The 24,997-nt window shown below is 37.0% G+C and overlaps 1 protein-coding gene across 23 annotated transcripts in view; it reads right to left on the bottom strand.

Annotated features, from left to right (window-relative positions):
* EIF4G3 (eukaryotic translation initiation factor 4 gamma 3) overlaps positions 1 to 24,997 on the bottom strand; it is a 272,633-nt gene that overhangs the window by 89,414 nt on the left and 158,222 nt on the right. For 15 of the 23 annotated variants that reach the window (XM_015557211.1, XM_015557208.1, XM_015557218.1 and 12 more), the window contains 2 exons: positions 20,120 to 20,279; positions 11,914 to 12,753 (listed from right to left, as the gene is read on the bottom strand). In XM_015557211.1, the coding sequence (XP_015412697.1) occupies positions 11,914 to 12,753; positions 20,120 to 20,279 (1,000 nt within the window). Of the gene's footprint in view, positions 1 to 11,660; positions 11,819 to 11,913; positions 12,754 to 20,119; positions 20,280 to 24,997 lie in introns of those variants that run through there. The other 8 variants (XM_015557217.1, XM_015557226.1, XM_015557215.1 and 5 more) reach the window with 3 other exon arrangements.

Raw genomic sequence — 24,997 nt, 5'->3', positions numbered from 1 at the left:
GAGAGGAAGGGGAGAGGGAGAGGGGGAGGGAGGGAGGGGGCAGGAAGGGAAGGGGGAAGAGAGTGGGGAGAGGGGGAGAGGGGAAGGGGAAGGGACATGGATTGGTTGCACCAACTGGAACCGGGGATCAGGTATGTGCCCTTGACCAGGAATCAAACCTGCGACCCTTTGGTGCTAGGCTGGTGCTCTAACCATTGAGAAACACTGGCCAGGACTAAAATTCACATTTCTAAAGTATATAATTCAATGGTTTATATCAAATGCACAGAGTTATGCAATCCTTACCACTTTCTCACTTAAAAAATTTTCATCACTCCCAAAAGAAACCCCATAGCCATCAGCACTCCCTCCCCACTCTGCTCTCCCCCCAACTCCTAGTAACTACTAATCTATTTTCTGTCACTAAGAATTTTCCTAATTGGAACATTTCATCTAAATGGAATCATACTATATGTGGTCTTTTGTGACTTTTTCACTTCACATAATGTTTTCAAGGCTCATTCATGAACCCTGTAGTTGTAGCATGTATCAGTACTTCATTCCTTTTTATGGCTTAATAATATAGCCGATATTTTATATATATTCACACACACACATCCTATACACTTATATCCTTTATAAGTGTATTGACTATCCTTTTCATTCTCCCCATCCCCCCATTCCTTTTAGTTTTCTTCCTAATTTCCTATTCCTGACCTAAACAGGAAATGAATGTTATTCCTATCCTCTATTTTAATGAATGCCTTGAAATTTTCATGGTACAGACTCTCCTTAGAATTCACTGTTCTAAGCAGAACTTCTCCCTTCCAAATGAAAGCAGAGGTCACCTTGAGATGTGTCTTATCATTGTGAAGATTAAGTAACACAATGAGGATTCAAGTTTAATCAAAGTTATACATGCACAGGGACTACTCTAGGATTTTCTACCATCTCACAAGGAATTTTATAAGGATTTAATTAAGAACTTTTCAGATGGTATCATATTCTTGAGCTTCTCTTCTTTGAACTATAAATTCCTAAGGGCAGCGATCATGATACCCATTTATTCTGTGTAATATTAATAAAGTTCAAAGGAAACATTTGAGCCCTTAATGCTAGCTGAAAATAGAAGTATTAATATTTAACATTTATTGAGTGGTTAGTATGTGTTAGACATTGTGCTAAGTGCTTATCTTCACGACAGCTTTATGATATAAATACTCTTTATTTTCTGGATGTTAAAACACACTCAGAGAGGTTAAGAAACTTGCCAGAGATCACAGAGAGACAAAAGGGAAAGGCTATGTCAGACTGTCGCTTTAATATTTACCACTACACTTAAACTGCTAGTGTTTAGATTAGCCAAGTAAATCAAAGGTTACATTCATGTCCTATGTATACATAACTCAGAAAACTGCTGCTATTACTAAATGTAACAAGATTTTGTAATAAAAGTGAGATGTTGACAATTTATCTTTTAAAAAACATATATCTTTATTGATTTCAGAGAAAGGAGAGAGAGAGATAGAAACATTAATTATGAGAATCATGGATTGGTTGCCTCTGGCACACACCCTACTGGGGACAGAGCCTGCAACCCAGGCATGTGCCCTGACTGAGAATCGAACTGTGACCTCCTGGTTCTTAGGTCTATGCTCAACCACTGAGCAACACCAGCCAGGCGACAGTTTATCTTAAAGGTGAATATCCCCTCTGCCACCTATTACCCTGAAGGGTTTAAGCAGATAGATGAAAGAGGAGTGATAAGGTCAGACCTGTATTTTAAAAAGATGACTGCTTGGTAGAGAATGAACCTGTAGACTGGAGCCAGGGAAATAAGGGGCACCCACATAGAAGTGCAGGTCTAACGCAGTGGTAGAAGGAAAAAAAGAGGGACAAATTTGACAACAGGTAAAATCAGAGAACCCTGTCAGGTGTATATGAGAGAAAAACTCAAGGGAGAAGTCCATCAACAGTGGATTCAGGATTTTGGCTTAATTAGAAGCAGCACCACTAACTGAGATACAGGAACAGGTTTAGAGACACAGTGATTAGTTTGGTATTGGACATGTTGAGTCTGAGATGACTTGGGTTTTTCAAGTGGAGATAATTGGCAGGCACTTGGTAATATAAGACAAGCTCAGAAGAGAAATTCAGATGGGAGATAAAAATTTAGAAGTCATCATTAAATATCATTGGAAGCCATCTACCATTAGAGTAGATGAAATCATGCAGGAGGAATATTTTGAATAATAAGAGAATTATACCATGACCCAAATATAAGGGAATATTTTTGGGTAATGGAACTGTTCTATATTTTGACTGTGGTGGTGATTATATGACTCTGAGTCTGTCAAAATTCACAGAAGCGAATGCTAAAAAGCATGAATTTTACTGCATATAAATTATACTCAACAATTCTAACTATAAAAGAAAAAAGAGCAATCAATAGTGTTAAATGCAATAAAAAGACCAATAAGCTAAAGCGTATGTCCACTGCAATCCTGCTGAGGAAGTTCAACTAGCATGTGCGGAGCATAAATCAGATGATATGAGTTGCACAGTACACAGAGTAGAAGCAGAAATGGTAGACTCTTCTTGAGAAGTTTGTATGAGAAGAGAAAGTGAAGTATACAGTGGGGCAGTACACACACACACACACGAGACTACAAGGGACAGCTAATAGACACAAAAGTTTGGATAGACGGGTGTATACTTGGGCAGAAGGTTGAAAAAAGTATTCTCAGAACACTCATTTTTTCTTAACAAGGAATGATAAAATGCCATTTTCTGAGGGAAAAGAGGGTTGAGTACATGATTTTATAACAAGAAGGTCATAAAAAATATAGCTGGGGGTGAGTGTGAATTTGTAGAGGCACTTGCATCACAGTGGTCTGATCCTGTCCGGGAGTGCACTGCCTATTGTAATTTAAGAATAGAGATGATGGGGTATAGCACTATTTCTCAAAAAGGGAAAACAATCACAGATTTTGGTAAAGGAGTGTCTTAAACATTTTCCTCCATCTCTACTCAAGTTTCATCTTCTATTGAGGCCTACACCTCTGATCATGTTGTACAACCTGCTGACCCTCCCAGCATTCCTTCCCCTGCCTGCTTACTTTTACAGCACTTAAAACTTTCTAAGATAACAACTAGAGTAGGGATTTTTGGATTCTTCATTGATGAATCTTAAGTGCCCAGAACAATGACATTGCCGTTACTCATTACTATTTGTGGTTGAAACAGGTGGCTTTCACATCTTCCTCTGAACCTGGGTCACAAGCATAAATGTATAGTCCCTAAATCCTGAAAATGTGAAAAGAACTTTATAGCCATGTGGAAAGCATGTCAGAAAGAATAATATAAATGTGAGGTAAAGGAAGGCTTGGGTTGTAACTCTTCCTGTGACCCTGAGAAACCCAAATTACTATTCCATGGCTTATGTTTGTTATCAGTAAATTAGGAATAATTATATCCCAGGAATAATTGCCTAAATCATAAAATTCATACTTGAGATGTCTGAGAAAAAGCTTTGTAAACATAATAAGGGGACTTTATTATGATTGTAACTAAATTACTAAGTACTATCAAGACAGCAAAAGAAAATGAAGATATATATCTAAGGAAATGCATTTTAGAGATTTTTCTGCATTAGCAGGGAAAATTACTTAGTCAAAGGTATTGAAAATGGTCCTCAAGACAGAGTGCAAGGTCAAGATGGATATTGGAGAAAGGGAAGGCTTTTATTTTTTAATATTAATCCTCACCCAAGAATATTTTTTCCATTGATTTTTAGGGGGGGAGAGAGAGACATGGATGTAAGAGACACATGGACTGGTTTCCTCCCCCATCTGCCCTGACTGGGGCTAGGGAAGGAAACTGCAACCCAGGTATATGCCTTTGACCAGGAATCGAACCCGAAACCCTTTGGTGCACGGGCCGACATTCTAACCACTGAAACACAGCAGTCAGGGCAAGGGAAAGCTTTTAGCAGGGCTAGGTTTTCCTGAAAATAGTTCCCTTTTTCCTGAAAGAATGGCATTCCCCTAAACTGTCTGGATTACCCTGTCTGGAAGCAGGTAAATACAATGGTTTCTTTTTGCATGGATTCATTACTAAGAGAAAATTCTGAACAAAGAATCTATGTCTATTCATGGAGATATGCATGACTAAGTTAATTAACATCCAGTGAATGAAACTTTGGGGCTCATGTTGCAAAGAAATGAACTACTGTAAATAGTGGGTAAGTGTATATCAAATGAAGAGGCAAGAAGGAATAGTGCAAGGTGCTTGCCAGAGGCTGGGCACCTGAGCCTGTTAGTAAGCTCAACCATCAGGTGTTTGGGCTCATTTTGCAGCATCTGAAAGGTAGAATTTGACCCAGCACCAGTATTCTCCAGAGAATGCTTAAGATTTCACTGTGGAAGGCAAATGAAAGTAGGAATGATATAGCAGAAATGTACTTTTAAAAATATATACATATTTTTTAATTGATTTCAGAGAGAAAGGGAGAGGGAGATAGAAACATCAATAATGAGAAACATTGATCAGCTGCCTCCTATATGCCCCACACTGGGGATAGAACCTGCAATCCAGGCATGTACCCTGACTGGGAATTGAACTGTGACCTCCTGGTTCATAGGTCGATGCTCAACCACTGAGCCATGCTGGCCGGGCCAGAAATTTACTTTTAAGGCAGCTTTGTTAAAAATATTTTTTGCAGCCGAAACCGGTTTGGTTCAGTGGATAGAGCGTCGGCCTGCGGACTGAAGGGTCCCAGGTTCGATTCCGGTCAAGGGCATGTACCTGGGTTGCGGGCACTTCCCCAGTGGGGGATGTGCAGGAGGCAGCTGATCGATGTTTCTCTCTCATCGATGTTTCTAACTCTCTGTCTCTCTCCCTTCTCTCTGTAAAAAATCAATAAAATATATTTAAAAAAATATTTTTTGCAAATAAGGCAGGGAAGACCTGGCTGCATTGATGCCCCGGGCCCCTCTCTAAAAAATCAATGGAAAAAATATCCTTGGGTGAGGATTAATAACACACACACACACACACACACACTACACACACACACAATTAAGGCAGGGAAAACCAATAATTTTAATTTATTTATCCCTAAGGATAACTCAGACTCAAACCTCTGAGAAGGAGAATTGAAGTTTCTGCTGGTTTTGATAGATAATGTGGAACTAGAACTATATTGAGGAAGTCCTGTTCCAAAGGTTCCACAACATATTTCTCTAGATCAGAGGTGGGGAACATCTGGCCCAAGGTCAGTATTAAGGCCCAAGAAATCATTTGGTCTGGTCCTGCCAAGGATATTAGGGGTGAGTTGATTAAATATTTGAACAAATATAGCAGGCTAATTTTTAAGTTGATAATTTGTATGGCCCTCGAATGATGCTATAAATATCCAAATGGCCCTTGGCAGAAAAAAGGTCCCCCATCCCTGCTCTAGATGAATATGAGAAGTTAAATTATAAGGTTGTACATTAGGAGAGGGATTGTGCTTGTGGGACACTTTTGGTGATCTATTTTTGGCCCCAGCAACTTAATCTTCCAGGGATATTTCAAATAGTTGTTAGAAGGTATAAGTTGAGTAAAGGCAAAAATAAATGTGAAATTCCCTATTCCTGTTGCTGACCGTTAGGTCATGGTTTTAAAAATGAGTCTTTTTCAGGTTAATCTATTGAAACTGAAAGATTTTTATTCCTCTGGTTTTTATGCTCACTTATATTTTATTCCTTTTAAAGTACTTTCAATATTCTTACTGGAGAGAATAAATCAAGAGTTATCATCAAAGCATTTTTCCTGAATTAAATTATATTCTTTTTATATTAAGGTAAAATGAAACCAAAAGAAAGAACATCAATTTGATTGGCTATATGGATCAATATTTTATTAATATCACTCAAAACATAAAATCACATCTCCATTTGAGAAATAAATCTCTCATCTTGCAACCTACAGAATCTAGAAACCATCCCTCAATCTTAGCGGAGCTTACAACACTATAAAGAAAACTCCTGGAAGCCACATAAACAAGATTAGTTGCTACAATTGTTACAGCTACTACATAAACTCCTGGGGACATGGGATGCTGTGTCAGTCCCTATAACTAAGTTTACGTTTTAATATCCATGTGGGAGATTTGAGATCTTGAATCCCTGCAAAGTGAAGATTTGGAATTGAGATTCTCACAAAAATAAGAGCGATAGCCTCAGTGAAAAAGTAGATAAAACAAAATAAACTAGTAAACCAACACAGAGTAATGACAAGGAAGAAGAACGTCTGGTGTCAGCCAGGTGGAGAGCGACTATACCATCCTGAAAAATAGTATCCACATAGAATGTCTTCACACTTTGTGCCTTGTAGCCAATGTGGCTCAGTTGGTAGTGTTGTCCTGTGCACTGAAAGGTGATTGGATCAGTTCCTAGTTAGGCCCAGGTTGTGGGTTCGGTCCCTGGTTGGGGTGCATATGAGAAGCACGCCAATGTTTCTCCCTCTTCCTCCTTCCCTTCCTCTTTCTCTACCCCTTCCACTCTCACTAAAATCAATAATGAAAATTACAACAATTACATTTTATTAAAAAAAAATAGAGGAAAAAAGAGACTTAAAGATACTAAACTCAGATTAAGTTCCAAGATATGTGGCAAATAAAGTAAACACAAACCTGCTTTGAGAGGTTTTGCTCTCAATCTAGATCCAGGAAAATTTACTAATGATGAGTTAATAAAACAAATTTATTAAATACATAAAGAAACAATGCACTGTGAGCAAGAGCCAGAAGATAAAATGTAAAGATTACAAAACTCTCTCTGCCAAAAGAATTTCAAATAATAGTTTAAATATCAAACAGATAATAAAAAATAAATTACCATTTAAAAAGTGTAAAAGTTCATGTTATAGTATATACATTCAGGAAATTGTACAAAATGAATTCCTGGATGATGAGTGGGGATTGTTTTTCCACAAGTTCTGAAACTCTCTTTCCTTCCTCACCAAATATACACAGAAATCATAATACAACTTCCTATAGGTTTTGGCACATTTAATTATTGCAGTGATATATAAATCAAGTATTCAAAAGTCTGGCTTATTTCTGAATGTGCTGGCTTTTCAGAATACACTGAAGATAAATACCCACAATTCTCATTTTACGGGGCTTACTCTTCAACACCAACGCATCCAGAATTGCATTTTGCTCCAGTCAGAAATATGATCAAGACTAGTTCCAAGAAAGTGTTTTCCAGAGAAGAGGAAGGACCACACTCATAATGTCTAACTTTAATTACTGCTTTAAATAAGTATCAACTACTGTGTATTTTTATGCATCACACCTATGAAAAGCAAATGGTTTCTGAAGTCAGCTTTAAAGTGTTTCATCCTCAGGTGAAGCAATCAGAACTACTCTCAAAATCAACAACAAAAGACTGTATCTACACCAAATTGTTTAGATTTAATAATCTCTCAAAGTAAATAATGTACAGTAAATAAGTAAGTACAAATAAGATTGGAGTCATTAAGAATATGACAACTGGATGCCCACTTTCACCACTCCTTTACAATATAGTACTGGAAGTGCTAGCCACAGTGATCACACAAGAAGAAGAAATAAAAGGCATCCAAATTGGAAAAGAATAAGTAAAATTGTCCTTATTCGCAGATGACATGATACTGTACATAGAAAACCCCAAAGACTCCATCAAAAAATTGCTAGACTTAATAAATGAATTCAGCAATGTAGCAGGATACAAAATTAACACTCAGCAATCTATGGCTTTTTTATACACCAATAATGAAGTCACAGAAAGAGAAACTAAAAAAAAAAAAAAAATCACATTTACCATTGTACCAAAAAAATTAAGATACCTAGGAATAAACTTAACTAAGGACGAAAAGACCTGTACTCGGAAAACTACAGGACATTGAAAAAAGAGATAGAGGAAGACATAAACAAATGGAAGACCATACCGTATTCATGGATTGGTAGAATCAACATCATTAAAATGTCCATACTACCCAAAGCAATTTATAGATTCAATGCGAGCCCCATTAAAATACCAAGAGCATATTTCACAGACCTAGAACAAACGCTCTAAAAATTCATCTGGAATAAAAAAAGATCCCGAATAGCCACAGCAACCCTAAGAACAACAAAGTTGGAGGGATCACAATACTAGATATCAAGCTGTATTACAAAGCCATGGTTCTCAAAACTGCCTGGTACTGGCAGAAGAACAGACATATAGACCAATGGAACAGAACAGAGAGCTCAGAAATAGACCCAAGTCATTATGCTTAATATTTGACAAAGGAGGCAAGAGCATACAATGGAGTCAAGACAGTCTCTTCAATAAATGGTTCTGGGAAATTTGATCAGTTACATGCAAAAAAAAAAATGAAACTAGATCACCAACTTATACCATACACAAAAACAAACTCAAAATGGTTAAAGGACTTAAATGTAAGATGGAAAACCATAAAAATCTTAGAAGACTCCATAGGCAGCAAAATATCAGACATATGTCATATCAATATCTTTACCAATACAGCTCCTAGGGCAGTGGTTCTCAACCTTCCTAATGCCACGACCCTTTAACCCATTGTGGTCCAATTTTATTTTTGGAATTCAAACAGTTTGGTCCAAATTAATTGACGGGATTGAATGTTGAATCGGTTTGCAGTCGACGTTGGACCTGCTCCTAGCGCCTGATGTCTTCCACGTTGGACCAAAAACGGTTAATGCAGTTCCTCATGTTGTGGCGACCCCCAATTTCATTGTTACAAATTGAACATAATTAAAGCATAGTGATTAATCACAAAAACAATATGTAATTATATATGTGTTTTCTGATAGTCTTAGGCGACCCCTGTGAAAGGGTAGTTCGACCCCCAAAGGGGTCGCGACCCACAGGTTGAGAACAGCTGCTCTAGAGGATCAGTTCCCCGTTGCCCAGGGAGTGCATGACGCAAGATCCCAGTTCCCAAACTGAGAAGAGTCCCAGGTGTCTATTGCAACAGCAGATGTCATACAGACATACAGAAGGCCGAGAGACACATGAAAACATGCTCAAAGTCACTAATCATCCGAGAGATGCAAATCAAAATGACAAGTGCTGGTGAGGATGTGGAGAAAAAGGAACCCTCATGCACTGCTGGTGGAAATGAAGACTGGTGCAGCCACTGTGGAAGACAGTATGGAGTTTCCTCAAAAAGTTAAAAATTGAACTCCCACTTGACCCAGTAATTCCACTTCTAGGGCTATATCCCAAGAATCCAGAAACACCAATGAGAAAGAACATATGCACCCCTATGTTCATAGTAGCACAATTTACAATAGCTAAGATTTGTAAACAGCCTAAGTGCCCATCAACAGATGAGTGGATTAGAAAACTGTGGTACATCTACACAATGGAACACTACGCTGCTATAAAATAAGAAGGAACTTTTACCATTTGCAACAGCATGGATGGATCTGGAGAGCATTATACTAAGCAAAATACGCCAGTTGGAGAAAGATAAATATCACATGATCTCACTCATGTGGAATATAATGATCAACATAAACTGATGAACAAAAATAGATCCAGAGACAAGGTGCAGGGGAAGGGGGGCGGGGTTAGGGATCAACCAAAGGACTTGTATGCATGCATATTAGCATAACCAATGGACATGGAGAGTGGGCCTGTGGGGGCTTGCCCTCAGGGGTGGGAGTGGACAGGAGGAGTGTCAATCGATCGGGGCAAAAGGAGACATATGTAATAGTTTAAACAATAAAAAAAAAAGAATATGACAATTTCAGGTGGACATATCTAAAAGAATAATTTAAAATTTTCATTGTTAACTTTTGTGGCATAACATTAAAAATATATGTACAGAAATGTGAGGGTCAGGAATGTTTCTGGTAGCTTCATAATTTTTAAAAATGCTAGAGTTACATGGGTTCTTGGGGTTCATTTACTTTGGGTTTTGAGCAGTGTTAAGATACAAAGGGAAATTACAGAATTTCCAGTTCCTTTAAAATACATTTATAGGTCAAAAAATCATGAAAATAGAAAAATGCCAAGACATTTACTTTCTGACATCACTAACCTCTACCTCATCCCTAATCAAGCAAAAGACAAATTCTTCTTTTCTAGCTATCCTCTGGTTTACAAAAAAGAACCTGTATATCCTCTCACTCAGGTACTGGTAACTTACATTACTAATTCCAAGGGTATTTGCATTTCAAACAAATGTACCATAGTAGGAAGTTTACTTGACCCAAAAATCTGTTTGTCCATTTATCCATGAACACTGCCTTGCAATGTCAGGCCATTTAATGGACAAACTGCTTATACGAAGAATGACTGTCTGGAAGTATGACTTTGGTACAGTCTTGTTTTACACTTATTTCAGTTCTGAACCATGGCGTGAATTCCATGTGATTGCTTTGTTTTTCTTTGTTATGTTCATTTAAAATTTATTCTCACTAGCCTCTCCTATTTTTGGAACTACCACATTAGTAGTTATTGAATGACAACTCACAGGTAGGTGTATGAAAACAATGAAGGGTCAAACAAATCAGTTCTCCAACAAACGAGTGATCTTTGGGGGACATTCACCTGTACTCATACCAAAACCAAGACTGTTTTTTCAAAGAGTGACTGACAAAAAAGCGGTAGGTCATCATCCTACTAAGGAAAAAAGTTCCTGAGATAGTGATGGTATTAGGAAAGCGGATGCCAACGGAAGCCAGCCTGTTGAGGAAACAGGTGATTTACAAACATTTATGATAAGTTTCTCCCTGCCCTAACTGCCGTGCATTGTTTACTTTTCTGCTCTAGTTTACTGTGTTCAACTAGATGTTCTACTGTTCCAAGAAACCAGAAACCTTCCAGACATTTATAAGGAAATGGCCTCAAAAATTGAGCTGGATGGGAAAGCTACATCTTAAAAGTAGGGATCAGGTTTTTGACTTGTCAAGCTTCCCTATCAGAGAGCGCAAAACAGACAATACTAGGGATGCTGGTGACTAAAACCTCCCTAGTGCATATCTAGATCAACTGCTGGGGAGTACTCATTGTCAAATTGTATAACTTAATTTGACAGGTATAGAGAAAGCAAATTATACAGTGTAGGGCAACGTTGCATAACATGGGCTATGCTGACTAGTTAAAAGCCATATTCTATGTGCTAATAACTTCAGTAGTTGATAAGTCTCAGGTAACTTTTGATTTAAATTTTAAAAACCCAATGATCAGTTCCTAAGATCCTAGGTGATGGTCTATTAAAAAGAAATAATTTTGAATTGGGAAGAACACAATGCATTGATAATATTAATGACAAAATAATAATGATAATTTCAGGAGAAAATAAAACTTTTAAAAGAAAATGTGGAAGAGTATTAAACTTATCTGCAAGTCAATCAAAGAGAGCGCTTTTACTTTTTAGAACTAGATATAAACCTTTAATGTTCTGATAGCTATTTTCCTAAATCCAGGATTAAAGAGGTCTTGCATAAAGGAGTTCCTTTAAGTTTAGGATGGACTGGGTTTCAAAATTCTGAGGAGACAGGATTAGGGACTACAGGCCATGAAAGTTTTAATTGGTTTCCAGCCCCAAAGCAACAAAATTAACCACTGAGGAACTGACTCATATGAACAAGGCAAAAAAATAAAAACAAGAAACACATGTACGATGAGTGACATATACCTTGGAGGCATTTTGTATATTTGAAATTTCATTTGCATTTTTATACAATGGAGCAAGCAACTCTTGTGCAGGCTGCACTAAAACATAAATACACCATTGAAGAAATCAGACTAGGAATTTCAGCATTCATTTGATGTTTCTGGAAGTCAAGGAAAGTAGCCAATTAAAAAATAACTCAAATACTGTTTCTTTTTTATGTTCAGCAAGCACATAATTAATGGCAGAATAGCTTACCTGGGGCAGGGCTCTTTCTTGAACTTAAGTTCTGAGACTCCACAATCTCTTCTGTTTGCCCATCTGCTTCTACCTCTGTTTTGTTCTGAACCTCTTTTACATCTTCACTAAAGCAAGTTCTTATGCTGTCATCCTCTTCTAAGACTCTGTGGACTGCAGTGGGAGCACCAGCAGCACTAACATCAGTGGCGGCAGCAGGAACAATGACTGGTGTGGGAGGAGGAGAAGCAGGAGGAGTTGGAGGAGATGGAGAAAAGGAAGGAATTGTAGAAGGGGTGATGGGAGCTGAAACACATTCCACTTTCATTTCTTCTGGGGGATTTTCCAGAATCTCCAATTCAAGAGTCAATGGCAACACCTCCTGTTTTACTAATTCCACAATGCTCTCCATGGTTGGTAATTTTTCACTAACTCCATTCATCTCATTAATTAGGTTAGTACTAGAAATTAGTGGAATCTCATTAGAAGCTACACTACAAGATTTCTTGCATATGTCATCATCAATTACATCAGTTTGCGAAGGGCCTGATGTTTCTGTGCAAGATGTGAGGCTGGGTACAGGACCTGTGTCTTCTTTTGAGGAGGAGAGGTCGCATCTGTCATCTAGAGTAGTGGTGAATATTGGCTGGCTACTAAGAGCAGCAGGAGTGGGGGAAGCAATTGAACTTCGGGCAATTGGAGAAACAGCAGTTGGTGATGGAGGCAGAGGAAGCTCTGGTATGGACACTGCTGCAGCAGTCTCACACATCTGGCCCAGTTGTTCTTTCTTTTCCCCACTAAGGACTAGCCTAAGCACTGGGGAAGGAGACTTTAACACTGGATCTGGTTTTGGCTTCTCCTCTGGGAAGGAAACAAAAAAACAGTTTTAAGAATAATTCTTGGATCAGAGATTATATTGTATTATTTTGGGCCAACTCTTTTCATTTCTTACCCTAAATCATGGGTAGCAGAAGAGAGACCAAAGTATTAGACATCTACCACTTCAAAAACATTGTCATTTTTTTTTCTAGTTACATCCACTATCACATATACAGTTTATTTTGGAGAAGGAGAAAGAATCAATCCATCAAATGATTATGACAAGATTACAAAGAAAAAGCTCATTAAAATTGGAGCTAAATCATTCTTAGAATGGGAGTGGGTATTTTCCTTAAGGTAGCGATAATTTCCATCTCCACTGTATCTTGTTCCCTGTAGAAATTCTATCAAGGATACACTATAGTGGCAGGATATTTCGAGGGCAAATAGAGATTAAATTATTATAGACTGACTAGAGGTCCAGTGCACAGATTCGTGCACTGGTAGGGTCCTTTGGCCTGACCTGCAGGGAATGAGCTAAAACCGGCTCTCCAACATCCCATGAGGGGTCCCAGATTGTGAGAGGGCAGTTCTCGAGTGACACATCCCAGAATCGGGCTCCCTCCTCTCTGGTTCCGGGTGCGTCACCTGAGAACTACCGCTGCCAAGTGACTGCAGCTTGGTAGCTCCTGCATTGAGCTTCTGCCCCCTGGTGGTCATCAAAGCTTAAACTTTTATAAATAGACTAGAGGCCCAGTGCATGAAAATTCATGTACTGGAGGTGGGGGTGGGAGTCCCTCAGCTCGGCCTGCCCCCTCTCACAGTCCGGGAGCCCTCAGGGGTGAGAAGTGACCCGGCGATCAGGGGAAGGCGACGCCCTCATCACACCTCTGCTGCCGCCACTGCCGGCAGTGCAAGCCTCAGCTGGCAATGGTTACCTGAGCCTCGGGCCGGCCATCAGAGGCTTGCCTGTGCCTCGGCCAGCTCTGCTTGCCTGAGCCTGTCAGTGGTGGGTGCAGGAGGACCCAAGGCCCCCAGCGGGGCTGAGGAGACTGGGTGCCACCATCTTGTGGCTGTGGGCACCGCCATCTTGTGAGGGCATGATGGTCAATTAGCATATTGCTTCTTTATTAAATAGGGCATTTTTATTTTATATTTCTACACTTTGGGGAATTTTTATAAAGAACATGTATTACTTGTTTATTTATTATCAATGAAATTTATTATCTATCAGCAAAGTAAAGTTCCTAAACATAAAAATTCATTTCTAAATTAATTTAATTTTCACTTTTCAAAAGTTAAAGGCATAAAATTGAAAATTCATCTTGTGCCTTCATTGTAAAAATAAATTCTTTAAGGAGAAAACAATTAATATTCAGATAATCAAGTCCAATAAAAAAAGAACACTTAACATATATGTCTGAAACATTTTAGTATATGTAAAATGCATGTCTCTGTATAGACACAGAAAGAATAGCAAGAACAAGAGAGAAATATATTGATAATTATAATAAAGGTACCAGAAAATGTAAGAAACTCTAATTCATAAGATTTTCCATATTTTAAAATTCTAGATAAGCTGATATGATTCATCCTTGTGGAAATGAAACCCAAAGGAGATTCAGGTTTTTTCCTAACCTTGTGCTTCCTTAGTGGCCCTAGTGGAAAAGCAGATATTAATGAGTATGTTTTCAAATGCAAACAAAAATTTTAAGCCCTATAAAAAACAATCTACACTGAAAAGGACTTTACTTTCTCTGTCAAAAATCTTTAGGCATCAATGAAAATGAGTCTTTACAATAAACTGTGGTGAACCAAGTCTGTCAAAGAAAGCACACTCTGTTACTCAGATAAACAGACAATAAATATTACCAGTTGGTTGTTAAAGGCTAATTTATTCACTGCAACTACTTTTACTAGACTTAAAATTCACTTTAATTTATGGGCATAAAGGTCAGTGCTTCTTAAATTGAACTCTGCCTGTTTATTGTAATGGAGAAAAGATCAATAGGCTCTCACTGTCAAATCCCTCAGATTAAGTTGCCAGTGAAAGAGACAAAAATATTTCAAAGAAATATATATGTGCCACATATATAACAAATAAACATTTATTAAAATATCTCTGATGAAAATAATTTCCAATTCAATAAAATAATTGCTAATGAATGGGTCAAGCATCCAGATTACAGGATAACATTGTGAAAGCACATCACAATAACACTCTTTATACATAGATGCAGTAAATTAAACAGTGGAAAATAATAATCCTCACATTAATAGGAAATAACATGTGTAACACTAGAAATAATCAAACAAAAGGAGACATAGGACTGAAACTTCTATATACCCCTGAGAAAAATCTAACATTAATGAAACAAATTAGAAACAAAAAGTTATTTTGAGAGCTCCTTATTCTGAAATAATAAGTTCCTTAATTCATTCATTAAAGCCCTGGTGAGGCTCAGCTGATTAGAGCATCTTCCCGATAGGCCAAAGTTGTGAGTTCAAAGTTGTGAGTTTGATCCCAGGTCCGCCAACATACAAGGGTCAACCAATGAATGCATAAATAAGTGCAACAATGAATCAATGTTTCTCTCTTTCTCTCTCTCTCTCTCTCTCTCTCTCCTCTCTCCCCTTTCCTCTCTCTTTTTCAAGTCGATCGGTAAATTTAAAAGACACACACACAAATACAGCCTTTAATATAGAAAGCTGAAAAGTATAATATAGTAGATCTAAATAAAGAACATATATTTTATTATTAAGATAATGCTTTGCAGAGCCAAGATTATTCGAAACCTAATATACTGCATTAGAAATGTTTATAACATTTGGCCATCTTTAGGAACTTGTGGGAATTCCATTTTTAAGAATTAAAAAAAAAAGATCATGTAAGAGTGAAAAGAGACAGAGATTTGGAATATTTAAGGCAACAGTATAACAGCAAAAAGAAGAGAAATAGACTAAATGTGTAACAATGAGGGATTTATAAAGAAATGATGGTCTGGGCATATCATGGCATATTATGTAATGAATTAAAATAGGCTTTTAAAAAAGCATTTAATAATATGGTAAGTTTATAACAAAAGATAAGTTGTTTTTTTTTAAAAGCATGGCACAAAACTGTATGTAGAGCATAAGTCTAATTTGGTAACAAAAAATATATAGCCCTGGCTGCTGTTGCCAGTGATTAGAGCATCGGCCCTCGCACTGAAGGGTCGCAGGTTTGATTCCTAATCAAGGGCACGTATAGGGTTGTAGGTTTGAGTGGAAGGGGGTGCATGCAGGAGGCAATCAATCGATGTGTCTCTCCCATTCATGTTTCTATCTCTCTCTCGTCCTCCCTCCCTCCCCACCTTCCACTCTCTCTCTCAAAAAAAAAATCAATGGAAAGAATATCCTTGAGTGAGGATTAACAAAAACAAAACAAAAAATAAATCAATAAAAAATATATAATAATGCCCTGGCTGGGTGGCTCAAGTGGTTGGAGCAACATCCTGTGCACCAAGAGGTTGTGGGTTGGATTCCCAGCAAGGGAACATACCTAGGTTGCGGGTTTGAACCCAGGTTGGGGCACATATGGGAAGCAACTGATCAATGTTTTCCTCTCTCCCACTTCCTCTCTCTATAAAATCAATAAAACATCTTTGGGTGAGGATAAAAACAAACAAATAAAAAATATATAATAGTAACATATATGCATATGTGCAAGTCTGGGACATTTATTAACAATGACTCTGATAATGAGATAAGATACTTTTTCTTTCTCATTACATATAGTAAATATAATGAATGTCATATAGGAAAGAAAGAAAATACTACTCCCTTTTATTCTCATATTGTGGTGGAACCAACTGCCTAGATGAGTGCCTTTTGGTTGTCATGAGCCTTATGTGACTGAGAGGGTGCTACTGTCATCTAATGAGCAGAGACCAAAAATACTAAGCATCCTGCAATTTGAAGGACAGTCTCACTTAACAGAGAATAGTCCTGTCCTTATGCCAGAACAACCTCAATTGAGCTACATTGCTTTACAAGTGATTGGATTACAACAAAATGCCATTCACTAAATACCTACCCAACACCAAATGCTTTCAAAAGGCACTAAGACCAAGGCACAAAAACTTTTATTTGTATTTAATTATTCTCAATACACTGGGCTGAATGCACTTTTCCCCAAAACAGCAAACAACAATCATTAAAACCAGTGGTCGCCAACCTTTCTGACCTCACGGACCATCAGTGGTCCACGGACCACCAGTTGGTGACCACTGATTTTAAACTTTCTTTATACAATCAACACCAGCTGAAATTTTAATTCATTCAATAGTCTTTCTCTCTACACACCAACCTGAGGTCTTTTCCTGAGTCTTTAGATCTTCATGTAACCACTCTAGCTGTTCATGTCAAAAACTCTGAAAACCAGAAGCTTAATAGCAGCTGACATTTATCAAATAAGCACTTATTATGTACCAGGAACTGGGTCAAATACCATAAATACACAATGTTCTTTAATTCTTGCAACTGCCACTGGGGTAAAAATGATTACGTTCCTATTTTACAGATGGGGAAACTGAGGGACTTAGAAATTAAGTCATAGGTCCAAGGTCATATAGTTAGCAAGTGCTAAAATCATAGCCTTTCAGTATAGAAAACAAAACAGTTTCTGAAAAAAGAGGTATTTAAGTGACTCAAAATGGTTGGAGACTTCAGGGCTAACATGGTAGATTTTATCCAGGGCAAACCCTCAGAAATGATATTTCCATTGGATAGAAAAACCAATCTGATGGCAGAATACATAATCGATTGATTCTTGGAGCTAATATACCAATCTTTGAAAAGAGTATATTTAATATCCTACTTTAATTTCAAAAGGACATTTTTAAATTTTAAAAAATATTTTCTGAAGCCCAAGCTAGGTGGCTCAGTTATTTAGAGCATCATCCCATGCAACGGTTATGGGTTCATTTCCCGGTCAGGGCATACCTATGTTGCAGGTTCAATCCCAGTCAGGGTACATCTGAGAGGCAACTCTTTCACATCGATGTTTCTCTCTCTAAAATTTACAAAAACATCCTCGTGTGAGTATTTTAAAAAAAATTATTTTCAGAAAAAGAATGACCCCTTTCTAATGTTATCTGAATTATATAAACAACTCCTTGCCCTAGCCAGTTTTGCTCAGTGGGTAAGAGTGTCAGCCTGTGGACTGAAGGGTCCCAGGTTCGATTCCAACAAGGGCACATGCCCGGGTTAGAGGCTCGATCCCCAGTAGGGGGCATGCAAGAGGCAACCAATCAATGATTCTCATCATCAATGTTTCTATCTCTCTCGCTCTCCCTTTCTCTGAAATCAATAAAAATATTTTTTAAAAAATACTCCTTCAACTCTGACCAGTGTGACTCAGTTGGTTGGGCATTGTCCCATGTATTGAAAGGTTTCCTATTAGGAGGCAGCTGATGGATGTTTCCCTCCCACATAGATGTTTCTCTCTTTCTCTCTCCTTTCCCCTTCCTCTATCAAAAATCAATTAAAATATTAAAAATAAATAATTAATAAAAAATACTTCTTCAAAAACTATTCTATATATTGGCAAGCTACTGGTAGAATTTCAAATAGAAAATTATAACTACCACTGAGTTTTCTGAAAGATAGTTGACACAAAGAGGAAGACAGTAGTAGTCCCAAAAAATTATTTATCAGCTCTATGTACTTGAAATGAAAGTGTTTTCCTTTTCATCAAGATAACCTGAAATATTTTCCAATTCACCCATATCTATATCATATGTCAATTAAAAATGTTGGTTTTTATTATTCAGCTTTCCACAAAGCATAAATAACAGAGGGAACCAAGAATTCTGCATTCTTCCTTCTGAAAATCAAGGGCTAGATGAGACAAAATGCAAGTGTCTAACAATGATGGCGAACCTTTTGAGCTCGGTGTGTCCGCATTTTGAAAAACCCTAACTTAAATCTGGTGCCGTGTCACATATAGAAATTTTTTGATATTTGCAACCATAGTAAACCAAAGACTTATACTTTTGATATTTATTTTATATATTTAAATGCCATTTAACAAAAAAAAATCAATAAAAAAAAATGAGTTCGCGTGTCACCTCTGGCGTGTCATAGGTTCGCCATCACTGGTCTAACAACTGAAAATCTTAGCAGGTCAGAGCTATCATCATCAAGGAATATTATGAACTCTTTAGTATGGCCCAGCTATGGAGAGAGTCTGCATAGAGGATATATTTAAAGGCTTTTTTGCATAGTAAGTATTCAGTATTTTTAGAATAATTCTAACTAGCAAAAGGATTATAATTGCAAAAGTAAAGAAGCAATTTGGAAGGTAATAATCTGAAAATTATTCTCCACTCAGACTGAAAGCATTCTAAATTTTGACTGAAAACTGCATTATCATTGGGAATAGGAAGTGGCTTTCCTCAATACCTATGAATCACACTCCTGCACGGTAAATAACTTTAACATTTAAAAATTTAGCTTTAAGTATGCAGGAGTCTCTAATCGGAACAATGCTGAAAGAAGAATTTGACAGTGCAACTTTTAGAAGCATGCCAGGTTATCTATCTTGTGGGCTAAAATGATCTTATAAAACAAATATAACACAGAACTTATTTGAGGTAAAGTCAACCTAAACCCAATGAGGCATCAAAGAGAGACTGTAATATCCCACTTTCTGGAGTGAGATTTCCCTTAATGTTTTCTATTATAAATCCAAGGGGACTTACTTATTTCCACAAACATCTGGCACTCCACGTTCAAAGTCAATAGGTATAGAGACTTTAGGATGATTCCTGTGTCAGCAGTTATGGCAGTAATTTAAGCCCATTTCAAATGCTAGGCTTGTCCCCACAACAACCCTGTGAGGTAGGTCTTCTTTATTCCATTCCATAGGTGACGGAACTAAGACACACTGCATAATGACCATTGAGACCAAACAGCTAGTGCATGATGAAGTCAGTGTTTGAACGCAATACTATCCCCAACTAAGGCCATAAAAGTCAAACTTCTAAGAAGAAACATTGTTTTTAGAATGGCAGGACACACAGGAACATACTGAATACATCAATAAAACTGTGTTCTTCTTGTAAAGCAATACATACTTTGATTTATTCTCCCAACCTTGTTGCAGAAAAAGTTTAAGGCAGTTAAGCTTTTATAAATATATACTGACATTGAGGCATTATGATTAATGTAGAACAAATTTTACTAATGACCCCTACTTTAATTTCTTAGATGTTGAACACTGTGATTCTCAAACTCAAAGCTTTGTTTAAAAGTGGGTATCTAAATAATTCTTAAATATTTTACTCTCACTCTTAAATGCTAAGGAAAGTGTATCAATATAAAAAGAGAGTAAAGATAAGAGGGAGGAAAACAGTCATACACAAACCTTGCTTCTGGTCGCTAGCTGCAGTGACAGGGGTGCTGGCAGCAAGATGAGCGCTCTCCACAGTCCCATAAACCACAGGGCTGTGCTCGGGGACCTGGCTGGGCAGCTGCTGGGATTTGAAGTACAAAAAAGGGTGATAATGAGCGTGCGAACATAAAAACTAGCAATATGGAACCCAAGCCAAGTGGGGAAGACAAAGTGGAACAGGAGATCACAAAATTAAAAAAAAAAAAGAAAAGCAAGGAAAAAATATATAGGCCAGTTTAATAAATTCAAAAAGTATATGGGAAGATGGGGAAGGAAAGAGGCAGCAGGAAAGGGAAAGGAAAAGAGATGATTACTATTAGCCACAGCAAGAGAAGACAGCACAACAATCATCAGTACAATGCATTCAGTAGTGTTCCTTCTAAGGAGAAAGAGACTTTCAACCTAACAATACAGGTCACATCTGAAAGGTCACAGCCTCCCAGTCAAAGACCAAAGGGGTTTTGGTCAACTTCACTTATAAACTACCTAGCAAAGTAACTCATCTGTCAAAAGCAGGACAAAGCACAACGGGTTTTAAAACCAGTTACTGGTTCAAGAAAACAATACTGAGGGGTGATCCTTGTCATTTGTCCATATTATCACATAGATAAATGCAACTTGCAAAGTCTCCAAAGGAACTTTCACCTTAAAAATGTCTTTAGCTTCTGAGTCAAGGATACTATCTTTTCACAGTCAGAAATCAGACTAAAAATATCTTAGCGGATATTTTTATTTCACTCAGCCAGTATATTGAAATAAAAAGTGCCTACCAAAATCTTAGCAGAGTAGGTTGAAAAAATTGCAGCCATTGTTCAACTTAGAGGGAACAAGAATTAAACAAGAAAAGGACACGGACAGTCATTCTACATCACATTCCAGGCAGGTATTTGTTCTGGATTGGAAGGTTACAAAAGCCACAAAACAAAGCAGTGTCTCTCCTCGGAGATCTAAAGTCAAGTTTTTGATAGACACAGCCTCTGACATTGAATTCCATCAGTGCTATCAGAGCAGAGCTCCCTGCATAATTCTGATTTTCTTTTGTTTTGTTTTAGATTTTTTTGGTAGGTGGGATTTAGGTATAGATGATTTGGGGTGGATAGGGACACTTAAAAGTGAGAGTTCATAAAAACATTTTCAAGTCAGTTAAGTCTCACGTATAGTGGGAATATAAAATAAAATATTTCAGTTTAGACATATCATTTACTTTATTACAGGGGAAATTCTTATTTCACCTATTCATGAGATTATGAAACTGCTTATATTCCACAATTACTTCTAAATGGACTGCTAAAATTATATTTCCATGTATAAAAAATGAAGTTACTATTTCACTTTGAATCATGGCCAAATAAATGAACAGTAGAGCCATGATTAATTTTCTTTGAATCTTTAGTTCCATTGGAGGGGTGGGGGGTGGGGGGGAGGACTGTATTATTAAAATTCAAAAATTAGAAAGGCTTCACGAAAATACAAACTTAGTTCAATTCTATGGCTGAAAATAGCTCCAGAACAATGGAAAGATTCCGTTACTTAGCATTTATTAAATAGTTATCCACATCCCAAGAAAAAAACTGTAAAATGTGTCGTTTACCTGAAAGGAAGATAATATTAACTACTCCAATTGCCTAGGAAATTAATATCCCCCCCTCAAAAAAAGGGTAATTGCTAAAAGTAGGTCACCAAAATAACATCCATAGATAAAGTCACATGTTTAAGACAATAACATATGATGCCTATACATAAAGATCGGAGAGCTTTTCCAATCTAAGATTAAAAATACCTTCAATCATATTAAAGAGGCAACTGCACAGACATTTTTAAATTAACAAAGTCCTGGGAAGATCTTATGCATAAAGCATTTATAAGGAAGGAATGAGATAACATGGTTAAATCACAGTTCAAAATTCAGGCATCTAGTACATAGCTATATAGCTGAAAAATACTAGAAAAGTACTTCAGTTTCCTTAACTGTAAAATGAAAAGGAACTAAAAATCATTTGAACTTTAACATTTCTAAGCCTCTGATAGTACCAAAAAAATATAGCACATTAACATGATATATAATTCAATACTTTAATCTTGTTTTAGAGTCTTTTTAATTTATGATAATCTCAAACTTTATCTTAACCTCTAATTTCAATTCTTCTCTCCTAATAACTATAGTCTGTTACTCCTAATATCTATAGTCTGTTACAAAGGAGTTCCTCATCTTTCCAAAGCACAAATAATCATGGCTTATTTAAACTAACTGATAAATCAGAAAAATCAGGAAACACACTGGATGTTGTGACTCAAAACATCACATAAAAAAAATCACATCTAATACCGTTTGAATTTTGACCCCTATAAGGAAATGAAGCTTTTGGGTAGCTACAGATTTGGGTATATGATCTACACTGCTGAGAATATTTTAAGGAATTTCAAAATCACTACACTTTAGTCATTTTCATTATTGGTGGATATAAAAATTGATAAAAATGATTCTGGAAGGGCAATTGGTATCAAAATATAAAATAAGCCAATAAAGATGACCAGGAAGTCAGAGTTAAAAGGTCTGATTGGCAGAAAAATAAAAACCAATTCTCATTTTGATAAAGGAACTTAAAAGTATGCCAAGATATTAGATATCTGATAATATCCAAGAAATGAATTTCCTTTATGAATTCTACTTGAGAATCTATTCTGTTAAAGATTTATATATTAAATCTGAAGTACTGGCCTTAAGGATAATGGTAGATTTGGGCTCACTGGAGGATTAATGTTTTAAACAGAATGTTTATCAACAGGTGAAACAGGCAACAAAATCTTGAACTATCCTTAAGTAGTCTTTGTACAATTTAAAATCCATTTGCCTTTATATAGCCTATACAGTTTCTACTCAGAGACCAACTTCCTTACTATCTACTTTAATGTGTATGACAGGATGCGTAAATACGGAGGTAATTATAGATAGGGAGTCACCAAACCATGGTCCAGGGAACACATATCTGCTTTTCAACTGCCCATGAAATAAGAACTTTTTACATTTTTAAATAGTTGGTGAAAAAATCAAAAGAACAGTACTAATTGACACATGAAAATTACAGGAAACTTAAATTATAGTGCCCATAAATAAAGTTTTATTGAAACAGCCATTCATTTACATATTATATATGGCCTCTTTCATACTACAATGACAGCAATTAAAGAAACTATGGCTGCAAAGCTGAAAATATTTACTATCTGGTCTTTTATAGAAAATGTTTGCTAACTCCTATAATTTACTGAAAGAAAGCCAGAGACTCCAAATAGTATACAAATATTAGCAAAACTCTGATATAATTTATTGTTATCTTAAGAAGCTATTTGAATATGTCACATTTCATTATTTTAGGTATATAGCAGACACTGGGGATTGGTTCCAGGAGCCCCTTGAATACCAAAATCTGGGGATGCTCAAATGCCTTATATAAAGTGATGTAGTATTTGCATAAAACCTACATATGTCCACCTGCATGTTTTACATCATCTCTAGATTACTTATAATAGTACTGCAATGTAAATGCTATGCAAACAGTTGTCACACTGTACTGTTTATAGAATAACGACAAGAAAATAGTGTACATGTTCAGTTCAGACACAACCACCATAGGCCTAAACACATAGTACATGTCAGCAACAATTATAACATTTTTTTCTAAATATTTTCAAACTACAGTTGGTTGACTCTGCCCATGCATACAATGAGCTGACTCTAATTGATTTTTCAAAGTGCTATTCAATGACTTTAAATGATCCTTGAACAAATACCTGTTGTTTAACATATAAATCCTGAGAACAACCAAGCACAGCACCCACTGAGAAACATTGTGAGGATTGAGAAGTAAAATAACAATAAATGACTCCAGAAAAAAGGACCAAAACATGCTTCTTTACTAAGTAAGAGAGAATTCTCCCAGTCCATTCATTAGAAAGGTGTGCATGTGTTTCCCCCTGGTGTTTCCCATGTACAAAATATTGAGAACCCACTGGTAACTAAAACAGACAAAAATCCTTGGCTTCATGGAGCTTATATTCTATCAAGGAAAACATTTTAAAGGATAAACCATATACATATAATATTGCTCAGCCACAAAAAGAACGAATCTTGACATTTGTGACAACATGGATGAATCTAAAGGGCATTACACTGACTAAAATAAGTCAAACAAAGACTGTATGGTCTCACTTATATGAAGAATCTTAAAAACAAACAAACAAACAAAACTAAGCTCACAGTCAAGAATAGATTGGTGGTTGCCAGAGGCAGGTGGGTGAAATGGGTAAAAAAAAAGCTTAAAGGCACAAATTTCCAGTTATAAAATAAACAGGTCATGTGGATGTAATATACAGTATGATGACTATCCTATCTAACAAAAGAGAAACATGGTAATTGGCGTACGACCGCAACCCTTCCCATTGGCTAATCAGGGCGATATGCAAATTAACTGCCAGCCAAGATGGCGGCTGACAGCCAGGCAGCTTGAAACTAACATGAGGCTTGCTTGCTTCAGTGACAGAGGAAACCAACGTTCCCCACCTGCCTAGCAGGCCTCTGAGCCTACAGTTTGAAACATTTTAACAAATATAGAAGCTAAAAAAAACCCCCAGCTGAAACCGGTTTGGCTCAGTGGATAGAGTGTCGGCCGGTGGACTGGGAGGTCCCGGGTTCGATTCCAGTCAGCGGCATGTACCTGGGTTGCAGGCACATCCCCAATAGGAGATGTGCAAGAGGCAGCTGATCGATGTTCTCTCTCATCGATGTTTCTAACTATCTCTCTCCCTTCCTCTCTGTAAAAAATCAATAAAATATATTAAAACAAAAAATAACAA

This window comes from Myotis davidii, unplaced genomic scaffold (assembly GCF_000327345.1).
Source record: "Myotis davidii unplaced genomic scaffold, ASM32734v1 scaffold149, whole genome shotgun sequence".
Taxonomy (NCBI): domain Eukaryota; kingdom Metazoa; phylum Chordata; class Mammalia; order Chiroptera; family Vespertilionidae; genus Myotis; species Myotis davidii.
The sequence above is the reverse complement of the archived record's forward strand: the minus strand, read 5'-3'. Positions and strand labels throughout refer to the sequence as shown.